Source organism: Siniperca chuatsi, linkage group LG1 (genome assembly GCF_020085105.1).
Source record: "Siniperca chuatsi isolate FFG_IHB_CAS linkage group LG1, ASM2008510v1, whole genome shotgun sequence".
In the NCBI taxonomy this organism is placed as follows: Eukaryota; Metazoa; Chordata; class Actinopteri; order Centrarchiformes; family Sinipercidae; genus Siniperca; species Siniperca chuatsi.
The window spans coordinates 22194677-22210443 of NC_058042.1; the positions used below are offsets into that span (position 1 = coordinate 22194677).

The window sequence follows — 15767 nt, forward strand, 5'->3', positions numbered from 1 at the left end:
TAATAAAATATGTCCCCATTTGATAAGGTTCATAATGGTGTTATATTTCACTGAGTGGATTAATTAAGGTGTTAAAATATAACACTTCTCTCTTCTCCTCTCTTTCCATCACCCCGCTCTCTTCTTCTGTCTCATTACCTCCTGTCTCACTCTCCTGTTAACCTCTCCTCTGCTGCCCTTCGCATCCTTACTTTCCACCTCATCTCTCACTTTGCTCTGACCATTTACTCTATCCTCATTTCAGTCTTTCATCCCTAAACTCCTTCCTTCCCTGACTCCTTTCTTCTCCTTTTCCCATCCATCCTGTCATCTCATCCTCTTCTCCCCTTCATCCTGTTCTCACCCCTCCCCTTCCCACCGTCCTCTCCTCCTGTTCTGCTGTCTCAGCTGTTCTCCTGGTGTTTGACTAAACATGGCGTCCGTATTGGAAAAATGCCCCAAAATATGGCCTGTCGTCAAAGACATTGTTGAGCGTGGAGTGGCATTTCCTACCAAATGTCACTGTTGCCACGCCAACCCTCGTTATTGAGCTGAGAGAATCGATCACCTTTATGATGCCCAGTGACACACACACACACACACACACACACACACACATAACCACTTTGTAATTGTCTGAGTAGGCATTCCCAAGTGTACCTATGTTTTGTGTTTTGGTTATTTACAGCGATAATCTGCGTCAAAAAAATATCGGTTTTGCTGTTTTAGACATTTTGTTTCACCAACTGATGTGATATGATTCATCCAATACAGAATTTTATGAAGCTTTTACTTTTGCTGCTCTAAATACTAAGTATTGGGTAGGTCTAGAGAAAATGTTGTATATTAAGTTTTATCTGTGTTTTTAGTAGCAGCAACTACAGTTCATGTGGAAAAAATACTGTGCAGTAAGAGCCTGAGAAGTAAGCTCAGAAGTTTCAAATTTCTACAGACATTTCAAGGACAAAGATGTTGTAGTAATACCAGTGGTCACTAGGATATGCAGAAACACCACAGCAATGACTTAAAAAGCATGGCTATGTCCAAAAATCTCACAAAGGATCTTGCAGTTTCTTGTATTAATTAATAAATTAATTAGTGCGTTTACTAGTAAGAAATTCACTGACCATTGGTCCCTTGCCACAGCCCCGTGCTGTACAGGCCTGCAGCCTGAGTACGTGTCGGCTCCATGGAGAGAGCCCCTCCACCACAAAGAACCGCTGGGAGGAACTGGAGTTTAAAATGAGAACTCCATCCAGCCAGAGACCATAGCTGGTTATTATGCCTGTCAAAAGAACACATCTGATTATGACATGTATGAGATACAAATGAAAAATAAAAATGACCTGAGCAAACAGTTTTCATACCATCTTTGTCAGGCTACTAATGACTGTGGCTTTCCCGAGTAAACCGTAAACAGGTTTTAGTGATAATTGTTCTAAAAGAAGTTTAGTGTACATGAGTATCTCTGTACAGTGCATAATTCTCTTTGGATGTAAACCAATATGTTGCATTCATTCTCTGCCCTGAACCACCTCCATCACTACTAAATTCAAAACACAACATCATAACCCTGACTCTAATCACATTTTCCTAATGATATTCACGCACTGTTGGTATTGGTCACTCGTACATTGTAGGACGGTGTCCAGACTATGAGGAATCCCAATCAGAAAGTGAGCTTTGCTATGGTGGGATGCAGTCTGGGTCATGGATTACAATGCAAATGAAAACTGACTTAGGGGCTTCAGACCTGCCAGTCAATGTGTCCTAGTGTGATCCAATGATGAAAACAGCACTGAAATGACAAATGTAACCATAGGCGTTACAAGGATAAAGGCCCTCAGAAGGACAGTAGTACTAGAGCGAACACACACACACAAATGTGGGTGCAAATAGGTGTGCACATACAAACTCATCCACATGGACACGCCCCACATGCTCACAAAGATACACACACACACACACACACACACACACACACACACACACACAAAGATGGGAACTTGCACGTGTCCACACACACACACATACACAGGCACAATAATTACATTACATTACATCCACCTAATAAAAATATGAAACAGTGCGGTGCCAAATGTGCTTTTCCTTAATAAAAATGCATACAGGGGGCTCAAAAGATCAGTGCTAAGAACTAAGAGTCTATTCTGCTTTAATCATGTGTGGGTTTTCTTATTGCTCAATACAGATATACACACCTATCAGGGAAATGAAGACACAAGAACCCCACAGACGCCAACTACATCTGGGAAGCTCTTAATGTGGCCAATCACATGCGTGTACAAGAGTGTGTGTGTATATGTGTGCGGCCGTCTCTGTGTGCTTATGTGTGTGAATAAGCCCATATCAGTATAGGTTGTAATAAAGACAGGTTGGGAAATGAAGCAGCGAATGCATAACAGGCTTATTTCCCCTCTTTGTCTGCGTGTTGCCCCGACCTAATCCCCGAGAGGATTATCCCCCACAAATCCCTGCGGAATTGGGGAGAAGGGGGGAGAGAGAGACACAGAATCTCACTCTTCTGGAACCCATCACCATCATCATCGTCATTGTTGCCGTCCATTTATGAAAAAAAGAGTAAATGAAAAAAAAAGGCACTGAGCTCTTCTCCCCTTTTAAGCAAAAATTAAAGCTTTTTAAGCATGAGATAATCGGGTAATCATGATTAAGTGTCTCCTTGTTATAAATTTCTGTCATCAGATGAGAAAAGCTTTAAGTAATTTATCCAGGCTAATATGCACACACATCGAAGGGTTTATGGTGCGAAATGCACTCATGTGGCATTAAGCGTAAAACACACACGATTCACATTACACACACACACACACATTATGGAATTACACATACTTTAACGAGCATGGCAGTAACATTTGATAATATGTGGCAGTGCGTTGTATGTTAAAGACTGTGAAATGGGGTGGGAAATCCTCAGATGGTTTTCATCACTCAATTCATTTGGTTTCATAAGATGTGCATTTGTTAATATAATCCTTGATAATTCATGATAGTGTTTTATTTGTAAAAAATACAATATTTTCAGTATACAATGTGGGAGATAATGTTACTTGAACCTACTTTATTTTAGCTATTTGAAGATGTATTGAACTATGTACCTTCAAGAGTTTCATTAAGACACATGGACATCTGATTGCTTGATGTATGTGCTATGTGATGATAGTTTAAACAGTGAGTATACAAATTTTATAATGTGTTTCATTGCCTTTTTTTGTGCCATTATTACAAACAGTGGACTGATGACAGGAGATGAAGGAGAGAGAGATGCAACAACGATCCCCCGGCTGGACTCGAACTGGGGACGCTGCAGTTCATGGTCAGTGTTTTTTAAAGATACGGGGGTGCCCCATGTTTCATTGAATTTTGAAGGTGTTTTTAAAAATGTGTACTTTGTGCATAGATTTAATATATATTTTGTTCTGTTCTCTGGGCTCTGTTTGTACATTTCTATTATATTTCTTGGTTAATGTTCTTGAATTGAAAGTTGGTTAGTGATATATATTCAAATATAGGTAAAAAACAGATGTGGATTTTGAAACGATGCGAGAGCAAGACGAGGCCCAGAGTAAGCAGGTGCTTTTTACTGTTTTAGACTATTTGCAAGATTTTGAGGATTTTGCAAATGTAATACCAGTACTTCCGATAGAAGTATACTGAGTGATGATGCATCACTCCTTGCTCTTCCTCACTGAATATTAGTATATTGTGTAGTTAAACTCTGAGGAAATTTTAATACATGCATTCTAATTCCAAAACTGTTTTGTGCAGGAAATTCTTCTGCCGGCAACTTTGAATCTCTTTACTCTAAAACATCTGCCCACAGAAAATAGTTATGCGCAAATAACTCTAGATCTTCGATGGATTTCAAATTCACATCCAATATACATGAAATACATCTTGGTCCAGCTCTGTCAAGTGGATTTTAATTGGCTACAACAAAATTAGATGAAAGTAAGAAGAATAGAAAACAATGAGAGAGAAAAACAGTCACTGTGAGTCTATGTGCTTCCAGCCTGCAGTTCTCTATTCAGTCAAAAGGGAGCACTTTTCATCCACTTACAGGAGCTTGGTGAAGCACTGCCCTCTCACTCCCGGTCTCCGTTAGTCTCTGTCTCAAATTGTATGTTCTCTCCCCAGTCTTTGTCTCGTTCCCCTTTCTCTCTGAGTCCTTGATGCCCTCTTCTTTTGGTTTCTCTTCATGTTTTCCTTTTCTCTAACTGTTTTATCTCTATCTCTTGCACACTCATCTGATTCCCCACACAAAGCGAATTGTTCTCCCGTTTCATAGTCACATGTTCGGGATACCTGTACGATGGTACAGGTCTTCAAATCTGTGATAGACTGGGTTATGGTAAATACTGACACCTTGTATTCAATTCCACAGTTCAACTAATGTCACATGCTGTTATCCTCATCATGATACTTGTTAATGTTTCTCCTCTTCTACATGTTTTATCTCTAACTAGTTTCCAATCACTAGTTTCCATTAAAAAACAATTAAAAAAACATTGTCATAAGGATGATTGAAAGCTTGTGTGTGTCTGTATTTATTTAGCTCAAATTTGGCATTATTCTAAATGTCACTGTTGATAAATGTTTATGTATATTTGAATGTGTTTGGCTGATCTGTCTGTATGTGCAGATGAGGTGTGTGTCCTCTCACCATTTGGAGTACCAGGAGGTGTCCAGCTGATGTTGAGTGCATGTGGGGACAAAGGGGTGACCAGTGGTGCAGGAACACTCTCTGGGGTGCTCTCCTCAGTCTGAGCCTGGCTGGGAGGGCTTAAGGTACACCCACCTCCTGTGCAGGCCTGACATGAACACACACACACAAAGACATTAATATATGGATGAATGTGACGATGCAAATCAAAAAGATGAAAGAGTAAGGGACTTACAGCGAGTGTGATGGTGTAAGCTGTTCCAGGGGTTAGGTTGCGGAGTGTGTGGTCTTCAAAAAGTTCAGAGCTGTTACAGGCTATCACAGGCTCTGCACCATCATGTGACAGGAAGATGGAATAGAACTCAAGAGCGCCATTGACTTGAGATGGACGTGACCACCTGGAGAGGGAGAGAAGAATCAACAGAGATGGAAGTAACAAAATACATTCACTATAGCACTGTACTTATGTTCAGATTTCAGGGACCAGAACTTTGCTTTAATATCTAATTTTCTGAGAACTTTTCTGTGAGACGCATTTCAGGGGGAAACATTTTACTTTTTATTCCACTGTATTTATCATGTAGCCTACCTATCTACAGCCAGATATATTTTATGCCTCTTTACCATAAAACTCTATTGTTGTTAAAAACACACCACTACTTTGGTTGACATATTTCTTCATTGTGACGCACAAGGCCAGTGTAGTTAAAATGTTGGACTGTAATGATAACTTATAATTGTGTCTTATATTACCATAGCAATATTACAGTAGACATTTAAACATATATATATATATATATATATATATATATATATATATATATATATATATATATATATATATATATATAATATATATATCATTCAAAAAGAACTGTCATCTTTTTTGAACATAGACAGCTTCTGTTAAATAAACTGTATATTAAAATGTTACCAGGACTGCTTGAATTTCATTGGTTGCACGTATTAACTGACTGTTTGTTATGCAGAACTTCAGTAAATATTCTATTATTTCTAAACAAAAAAAAATGTATATACTGATGGTACAGTGCACAGGTATTTATTGTACAACAGCACCATTTAGACTGAAGGATTAAAATAAGACTGTGAGAGAGACAGACCAAAAATGTAAGTATCTGTGGGCTTTCTTGGCAGTCCTTCTGTCCTATGACTGCACCAGATTGCTCTGTTTGTGGATCTGTGTGTGTGAGTGTGTGCACACGTGTGTGTGTGCCTTTCTCATTGTGTTTCCATCTACTTGCAGATGGAAAAACAATGCTGAGAGCTAAGGTTTCTTACACACACACACACACACACACACACACGTGTATACTGTACACAGTTTCCTTTGCATGGTAGAGGTGTCTCCTTTTCTATATTTAGAACAGGAAGGTCATCCCCAACAGGGAGCGGGAGAGGATTTATAAATAGAAAGTCGACTATTCATTACAAAATGTGAAAGAAAGGGCAATATGAACCTCATCTTTTCTATACATACTAAACTTACCTGAAGAACAAAAATGTTTTGTCTCCTTCATTAATGCTAAACTATTGTGGTACTATTGTTTTTTATGTATTCTAATAAGGGATTGTGGGAGCTGCTAAATGTGTCTGGATGATCAACATCTATCCACTGTCCTTTTAAATTGTATGTGATTTGTGCCTGTTGATGTTGTTGAAGAGATATTCAAGCATGTAAAAGTTGTGAAGTCATGAGAAAATTAGAGGTAAATTCTAACGTTCCTGAGGGGGCAGAGTTGTTTATTTCATTTGATCCTAACTTTGTGAAGTACAGTGCTGTAGTAATACTGTTTTGAAACAGGGATGGGCCAGTGATTTCCATGTGTGTTTTGTAAATGATGGACCTTGATACACTTTTTGCTTTATACAAAATCCAAAGTATCTGATCAGCAAGTAAATCATTCCTAAATAAAGGAGCACTAAAACATGTTTTATAAATAGTTCTTCAATTCTTACAAATCCCTGAGAGTAACACAACCCTCCTTGCATGGTAGCAGAGGGAGGCCATTTAAAAAATGATGGATTCCCTTCTTGGTTCCTCCCATTAAAAGCCAGTTTTTGAATGACTGATGAGTGTGTGTTAGCACACAATTAGCCACTGTGGCTAATCTATCACATTTATTATAAGATTTATATGCTGTCGATTGGCAGTGTGATGTATGTCCACTTTTGAAAAACTAAATCAAAGGGGAGTTGTAATAATCTGTATCATAATTCACTGCGGTAATGGTTTTAAAAGTGTGTTGTGAAATTAGCGTTAAACAGAGGGGTGGTTTCTCAGCACGTTAAATTGAAAACCATGCACTTGAGATGCAGTAGGTTCAAATTCTGCATCACTATCTATGAAATGTCAACCTCTCTCCTGCATCTTCCCTCCCTCCAATCTTTCCTACTGTTTTCTACATTGCGCACTCAACAAAACAGCATTGGTGGCATCAAAAATTCACTAATAACACATTAAGAGTATTGAAGATTGAAAAAGAAACAAACTGGAATAAAACAAATAGGATTGTTTTAGTTAAGCTAGTTATAGTGAATTTTACCTCTCAACATGTCATGTGTCCCATCAGGTTTTCTATGTATGTCTTTGTGACCGTGCACATGTCTGACAGTGTGGGTATTTTTGTAGCTGTGTCTGCTTGTGCGTGTGTGTTGTGTTAGGTGAGGTCAGGGAATAAATCTGCTGATATTGTTTTGTTGGCATCCTGCAGCATCCCTCAACCTTTCTCACAGTCTCTCACCCTCACTCTCTCTCACACACACACACATACACACACACACACAAACACACACACAAACACACACTCAATCTCACTTTCTTTTTCAGCATTTCTTACATTTCCCTCTGTTCTTTCCTTTAAAACTCACAATTTATCTTTCTCTCCTTCTCTCTATTATCCATTTTCTCCTTCTTTGCATTTTTTCCACAGTTGTTCTCTCGCTTTCTGTCTTTCTCAGCTTTTCTCACAGACACAATAGAGAGGTATTGTCCAAGTATGATCTCTCAACCTCTGACTATTACCAATGTGCTAACAAGGCAATATGCAGCCTTCCCACACCTGGTGAATATATAGCTGAAAACATTTTAAAGGCTCAGGGTATGATACATATCCCTGTTCTGCAGACAGCAGTACTCTCATTGATGATGTATTACACCTAGTAATTTGTTTTTCATGCTGTCAACTGTCTATAGACTATAGATAGAAAAATTAAGCTTGTTTACTTTGTATGGCATTACAGGGCTCATTCATGAAACACTTGTGTGTAGAGATGATTAACTGGTGAGAATGTACAAATTAAATATTTTGTCAATGTGTTTTTATTTCCTAAGATTCTGAGTAAGAGGAAAATTAACATGTGGTAAACTGATGCGCCTAAATCCTTACTATGTTTTGTGGCTGCGTAGAAACACAACTGACTCTGGGTAAATACAAAATATAACTTATTCCAATAAAGTTACTATTTTAAATAATATAAATTTTTAATGTTTGAAAAAAACATTATATTTAAAATAGTAACTTTATTTTAGTTTACTTCAGCATATTGATTTCTCTAGTAGCACTGTTTTTGCTTTAGAGACATATCGTTCCTAGTGTTCCCATTTCCTCCTATCAGAATCAGAATCAGAAATACTTTATTGATCCCGGGGTCCCCGAGCTGCTCACTATCACGTCACATAGGAGAAGAAGTACTAATAGAATAGAAATAGACATAATAATAAATAAGTCTGCAAGCAAATTGAAATATGATACACAATAATACACCTAATTAAAATAAGTACAAGTGGGTATGAAGTATGAAGCTAAGTGTACAGTACAATGTAATAATATAAGTAATATAAGTAATAGTAGTGTAATCATGTGTACTGTCAAGTTGAGTGTAGCAGATTTAACCAGCTTATTAAGCTGTGGATATTGCACAGCAGTAATATAGTAATATATGCACCACACACATATCATTTAGGATCAATCCTGATGTCAGGTAAATAAGAAGAAATCAGTAGCCCATTTTGTGAATCAGACATGGGGTATTATCAATTTTCTGATTTTTTAAATTATTCTGAGCAAATTTAAGAGAAGGCAAAGGACTCATGAATGAGGCCCAGCAGTTCAATGCCTCTTTGTCACTAGACCGCTCCTATGGTACATTAAGGCAGATACACTTGTGTGGACGTGTAGATGTGCATTGCTTATCCAAGACAATCAAAGCATTTCCAAATCATCACATCTTAACCACACACACGCACCATTTCCCTCTCAGACACTGTGGACCTTCATATTACTCCTTCTCCATTCTCTCACTCACCCTCTGTCCATTGTTTAAGTGTGTGTGTGTATGTGTGTGTGTGTGCGCGCGTATGAGTGGCACTGTGCCCTCCTGTGGTGAGTCCCACTGTAAGTGACAGTCAGGACACTAATGGCTTTCACGCAGATTGACTCTTACTTACACACACACACACACACACACACACACACACACACACAGGAACATTTGCACATGAACATGATGGAAAAAGTGCAGATATCTATCCTCCTCTGTCCCCTCCCTCTAGAGGTGAAAGGTCAAGTGCAGAAGAATATTTTGCATGGTAAACACAACTGCAGAAGGTCACTGCCTCTCTCTCTCTTTCTATTTCATATATGAACACAACATATGAAATACAAATGAAAAGCTATATTATATCTTGAATTACTTTTATTAATACCCATCCTTTTCAGTGATACAGAAACAGTGAACACTCTCTTTCTCTCTCATTTATGAGTAAATGCTTTGCTAAAAACAACAATGACACACACATAGACTGTGTGTATAGTACACACATGCTCACACTGTATTCCTGTCAGATCCATACGCCTGATACACACACAGTTCCAGAAAAATTAATCAATCAATCAAATGACTTTAGTGAACTTTATTTATATATACAGTGCCATCAGATATGTCATGCAGCTTTATAAGCCCTTCTATGTGTGTCTGTGTGTGTCCCTACCCATTCCACACGGACATGACACCATTATATATTGATGAGAGGTCTTTAAGAGTATGTGTATTTACATATGCACAACACGTTAACGTACGTATATGTGTGTGTGTGTGTGTGTGTGTGTGTGCGTGTGTGCGTGTGTGTCTGTGCACACTTACTCCACCAGAATAGTCCGCGAGTCAAGCACGGTAAGAGTTGGTGCTTGTAGAGGCCCAGGAGGAAGCTGAGAGGTCAGCATAGTAACTTGTGAACTGTTGGTGCAGCCCACTGAAGTGCATGCACTCAGTACAAAGACATGGGTGGAATACACACCAAGACCTGAAACACACACATACACCAAGAATGCAAGAGACAGGAAAAAAACAAAAATAGGCACAGACACAATGATGGCTCGATACAGTCTATGGCTCAAATATATAAAACAAGGCCTTGAATTACATCATGAACCCGAATTTGCTCTCACAACATGTTATTGTTCTGGGGATTCAACCCTTTTTTAACCCCTGACAGAATTCAGCTGTTTCTTTTTACAGAAATATTCCTCTGTGCCCCCCTCTCTCCTTTTAGTTCTGTTTCTTAATCATTGCTTCTCTTTCAGTGTCTAGCTTTGCCTCAAAACTATTCTCCATCTGTCTCACTGTTGCAATCTCACCCTCTGTAACACAATCTATTCTTGCATATAGTGTATAATTACTATGTCCATAATCCTTCCAATCACTGTGAACATCAGACACTTGGCATTATTAACCCAGCATGGATAATATGTGCTCTCATGCATTCATTAACTTACAAAGACACACACATACATTGTTGGGCAGTGTGATGTTTTGCTAACCATGTGTATGTAAAATCAAAATGATATGATAAATGATCTATTCTGCTCATTTAAAATGCCATACAGGATGACTCTCCTGTGTATGTGAGTCTGTGTACATCCCCACATACTGTATGTGTGCACGTTTCGCTGAGTGTGTGTCTTGTACTGTATGTGCATATATGTGTGTGTGTGTGTGTGTTGCGTTCCTGAGTGAGTGTGTATCGATTTGCATCCTGGTGCAGCACTCAGTGGTGTGATATGTGTTTCGTACCTTCTTTAAGTCTCTTTAGTGAAAGCTTTCAAAGCAAACTGTGTGTATGCATGTGCGCTAATGTTTAGTGTTCTTTGTTGCTCCGCTGCTTCATTTTCATGTGTGTGTGTTTAGCGTTCTTTTTTAAAGTGCTATTTATTCCCTTGGTAAGAACTGAGTTGCTCTTTCCTCTTTCAAATGCTAATCCCCCACTCCATTTTGCTGTTCTTCACTCTTCCCCTTCTCTTTACACCGAGGCATCATCCCTACAGTCACACTCACAAACACACACACACACACACACACACACACTCTCTCCTCTTTACCAGTGATGTTGTGCTGTCTGTCTTCCCCCCTGTAGACCATTTGGTTGTTGTGATAGAGGAGGTACTCTATAATGCCTCCATTGGGCCTATCATTGGAACAAAAAAGTTACATGAGGGTAATATTACTATGCTATATTGCATATATTATGTATGCATATGCATATACTTTTTGATGTTAAACCTTCTGTTGTGTTCAAATAGGGCATCTTTATTCATGGAGAAAAAAAAGTATGCTAAATGAAAGCAGTTACGACTGTCATTATTATACAAGATTGTTTGTTTTATGTATTATTTAATTTACTAAAATACATATCTTCACCTCACTGCTGTCTTTCATATTCTCTTAAAGTAGTAGGTCAGAAAAGACAGAATGCATTCAAACAATGCAAAATGCATTCAAAATAACATGACAAAAGATCAGGTGTGTACTTACTTATGTAACAACTTGCACATAAACAACATACCAATGACCAACAAAAAAAGTGTCTTGGATGTGAGAAGACAGATGGGTAGGTGAGACTGTGAATTGTGTTATTACCTTGCTGGAGGTTCCCAGGTAACATAGAGAGCTGAGGGGGATGAGACTGCAGCTGGAGGAAAGACAGCATCGGGAGCTGAAATTGTGGGAAAATAAAAATATTTTTTAATATTTATTTATTTTATGTTCCTTGATCTATTGAAGAAGGTGAAAAAGATTTGCCTGCACTCACGGAGAAGTGAGTAAAAATGTGTCTATATTTTGTGTGTTTGAAAAATAGACTTTGGCAAACAGAGTTATAAATAAGTTCTGTCTTCGTAACATAGTTCAGTGTCTTAACTCAGCGCTCAGTGAGTCAATACAATAATCAGTTTTTTTCCTTTTACTGCAGATTGATTTTTGCTGTCTCTGCACTGACCCCTGCCGTCACATTATCTCCCCAACAAGGCCAGTTAGTCCAACACAGATTAATGTAGTGACTAACATGAAGAAAAATCTCTATGTTCTTCTTCCACTTCCTCTTTCCTAATACATGTCCTCTTCCCTCCATGACCTCCCAGATAAGAAAAATGTTACTCTGTACTATCTGCCTTTCACTCAGTTGCAATGTGCTTCATCCTTTTATCATCTTGTGTCTTGCCCATCCAGCCATCTTACTTCTTCTACCTTCCCTCCTCCTTTTAATTTAATTCCGACTTGTCCCTCTTTCTTGTCTTTCCTCTCCTCTTCTGTCTACTTAAGAGCTAAAAATCTCCATCACTGAGGAGACAGGATGAGTGTGCCTGTGTGTGTGTTTAGAAGTTTGTCTGTGTTTGTCGAGAGAAACAGTCATAAATTTATGCTACTCGTAAGGGATAGAGATAGACAGAAGTTCCGTTCATGTGTGTATGGATGTGTGCTTTACAGCCTTACCTTCCTCGGGTGTTGTGAGGCTCGATCTCAAATCATTATCATCACCACTGTCATTATGAAGACTCTCAGTGCAGCCAACAGGACTACAGGCACTTACAGTGATAATGTATCGAGTGGATGGAGTGAGACCTGCCAGCACACCTGGAGAGAAGGAGAGCATGAACATGTCAGGAGACGGAGTGAGGCAGAAAACACAGACAGAGAGACTTTTGTTAAAAAAGACTAACTTTGGAAGATACCCACTTGATTTTGCTAACTGCTGAAGCCTCATATTAGCTTTGGCTGAACTTTAGAATGCATTTTTGTGATATACATATGGGCATGTGAGTACTATTTTACGAACCAATCCTTTAACGCTCTTGTGCCAACCCTGCCTTACATGGTTTAATGCCTTTTACTGTCTCCTTTTAGTGTTAGAACCTGTTGTGACTGAAGTATGTATCAACATTCTTCAATAGTGCAATTTAAATGCTTGACTTGTATCTCTGTGCCACTGTTGCTAAGCAAACTTACTGCGTTTGGCAAACAACGAGAGTCTATTCTAATTGTAAAGCTTCAGTCGTCTCTCTCTGATGTTTTTCGTCCTAGTCGTCTCTACCCTCTCCACTCCTTTCCGTAAGTCACTCTTTTACATCCCCCTCTCTTCTCTTCCACCCCCTCCAACTCTCCTCACCCTCTGTGTCCAGTCACCCTGTACTTGTCTCTCTTTTCTCTTTTCTCTCTCTCTCTCTCTCTCTGTGTTACCCATGTCTTTTAATTCAATTAGGGGCCAGGGCCCCACTCCACTGCCATTACACCCTCATTTCCTTTCTGTGTTTTTTAGCCGTTGGTGTAATTCTGCAGTCAGGTGTCGAGGCCATCATAAATTAACAAGCAGCCTTATCACCGTGGACTTAATGTCTGGCAAAGAGAGAGGGAGGGAATGGGGAGCAACGAGAGAGACACTGAGAAAGACGGAGACAGAGAGCTCATCTTCATATTTGCCTGGAGACATGGCAGAGTGGATGAGAGGAGGGACGAATAGCAGCAGCGGACGCAGACATCATCATCATCATCATAAAAGATGAAGTGAGGGAAGATCGAAAAGTGAGCAACAGAAAGAGAGAGAGAAAGAGAGAAAAGGAGCGATGCCAGGGTATGACATCATTGGGGTAGTCCTGAGTGTCTTGTTCCAAAGGGAGACAGTCTCCTAAAGCTGGGGACTTGCCAAGGAGACATTAACAGGGTTGCCGGGGACAGTTTGTGTGTATGTGTGTTTGTCTGAGAGACAGAAGGAGTGAAGTGAGTGAAAAAGGCAGTGTGAATGTGTTTTCACTAAGGGCCAAAATGCCCTTACGGGTCTCACAAGAAGGTGGAAGGAAACCAGCTACAATAAGTTAAATAGGACAATGGCGGCAAGTTCAGTTAAATTTCCCTCATTGGTACCTTCGGTGAGGCTGCATGGCATAAGTATCTCAAATGAAATGTATATGTTTAATATATGTACTGCATGTACAAATATTTTACACAAAAGTTTGTGTGTGTTTTACCTGTGAAATTTCCATTAGCCAGGTACATGGCTTTGATAGGTGGTACTTCAGGCTGGTCTCTATTGTAGGCCTTCAACTCATATCTGTCAATCAGCCCTCTGATGTCACCAGTGGGTGGCCCCCAGCTCACCTTAGCCCTGAAGCCATTCAAGCTCTGTACTGTGGCAGGAGGTAGTACAGACCTGGGTACTAGAGAGAGAGAGAGAGAGAGAGAGAGAGAGAGAGAGAGAGAGAGAGGCAAAATGAATCATGAAGAGAGGAAACTGTGAAGAGAAGAATACTGTGGATCAAGACAGAAAAAAGATCAATAACAAGCAGCAATAAATAAAGCAACCATATACTACAATTACACTACGCAATACATAATAAAGACACAATAACCAAAGAAAGAACAAAAATACATTAGGTCAGGAAGAACAAAGGTCAAAAGACAGATTACAAATAAAAGCAAAAAAAGGAAAATATAAAAGAAAGAAAGCAAAACAACAGGTCGAGAGCACATGAGGTTAAAGAAAAAGCATCCACCATCTCTCTGTGTTTTAATAGGCCCAGTAAATCAGACCTCACCATTAGCATAAATAGTATTTATGAGAGTAGTAACTTTTTCAGCACTGATTTAATACAGCCAGCCATTCATTCTGGGCTATATTTCACAGCAATCAGCCTCTATAGCACTCCCCGTCTTTCTCTCTGTGACACCCTCAGTAGTTCAGGATGGTCCAGCTCCTTTCCCCTCTCCCTGCCTTCCTCTCTGTCTATCTCACCACCTCACAACCACCTTCATTTTCTGTCTCCATTTATCCTTCCATCTTCCTTTGCATCTGTCCCCTCCCTCAGTTACCCTGGACTTAGCCCACAAGTAGACTGGCTGTCAGTGCAAACTCTTAAAATAGTCAAAAATGGGAAATTACAGATACAGCCTTGCAGACCAGACATTTTTGTGTAGCAAAGAGCATTTATAAACAGCTTACAAATTGTTTATAAATAATTACAAATGTATGTTCTGTCTATCTTTCATCTCCTTAATGGCACTCATTCCAGTCTACTGTGCTTTTTGGTTTTGCACAGGAATATATAGTACATTAAGTAATCAAATAGTGCACCCCTGAGGAGCTGCTTCATGCTCTATCTCCTGCAACCTTTTTTGTTTTTCTTATGTCAGTCATTAACTTCCTTTTTCCTTACAACTTTCTCACCATCCTTCTGCACTTCAGCTATTCTTATGTCTATTTGCCTTTTTATCTATTGTTTTCTTCCTCAATTCATTAACCATTCACCTTGCATCTTTCCTCATCTCCTCCCACCTCTTACCTTCTTGCTGTCCGTCCTTCTCTTTCCTCCCATTTTTCCTCTCAGTCCTTGAACTCCATCCTTTTCCCTCAGTTCTTAATGTTTTTAGCACTTCCTCCCTTTCTTTCATTTCTCTCTCTGGTCATAGCATGGTATACTGAGACCTACCAGTGTATTGTTCACTACTAACGAGCAGCTTTATATTACACAAGGGACCACACGGGCCATTCTGGGTTAACAGCCTTTTACTGGGATGCCCTTTATAGAGGCCTTATCAATCTCTCATAGCGTCAGGCACATGTAATATCACTGGCTTTGAATAAGTCTCACATACTGTACAACTTAACAGTGGTTCTACATCCAAAATCTCTTAAGAACAAAGAGAAACACTATAGAAGAAAGCCAACCAGAGGGAATATTTACTCCTTCTCGAAAGTGCCAAAATGCATCAGAGTAAAACATGTTTCAATCAATCGGGGGAA

At 39.3% G+C, this 15767-nt stretch overlaps 1 protein-coding gene across 1 annotated transcript in view; it reads right to left on the reverse strand.

Annotated features, from left to right (window-relative positions):
• ush2a (Usher syndrome 2A (autosomal recessive, mild)) overlaps window positions 1–15767 on the reverse strand; it is a 222921-nt gene that overhangs the window by 104710 nt on the left and 102444 nt on the right. Inside the window, 8 exon segments of the mRNA XM_044199324.1 lie at window positions 1107–1264; window positions 4679–4826; window positions 4914–5076; window positions 9842–10001; window positions 11077–11162; window positions 11615–11690; window positions 12467–12607; window positions 13996–14184. Coding sequence (XP_044055259.1) covers window positions 1107–1264; window positions 4679–4826; window positions 4914–5076; window positions 9842–10001; window positions 11077–11162; window positions 11615–11690; window positions 12467–12607; window positions 13996–14184 — 1121 coding nt within the window.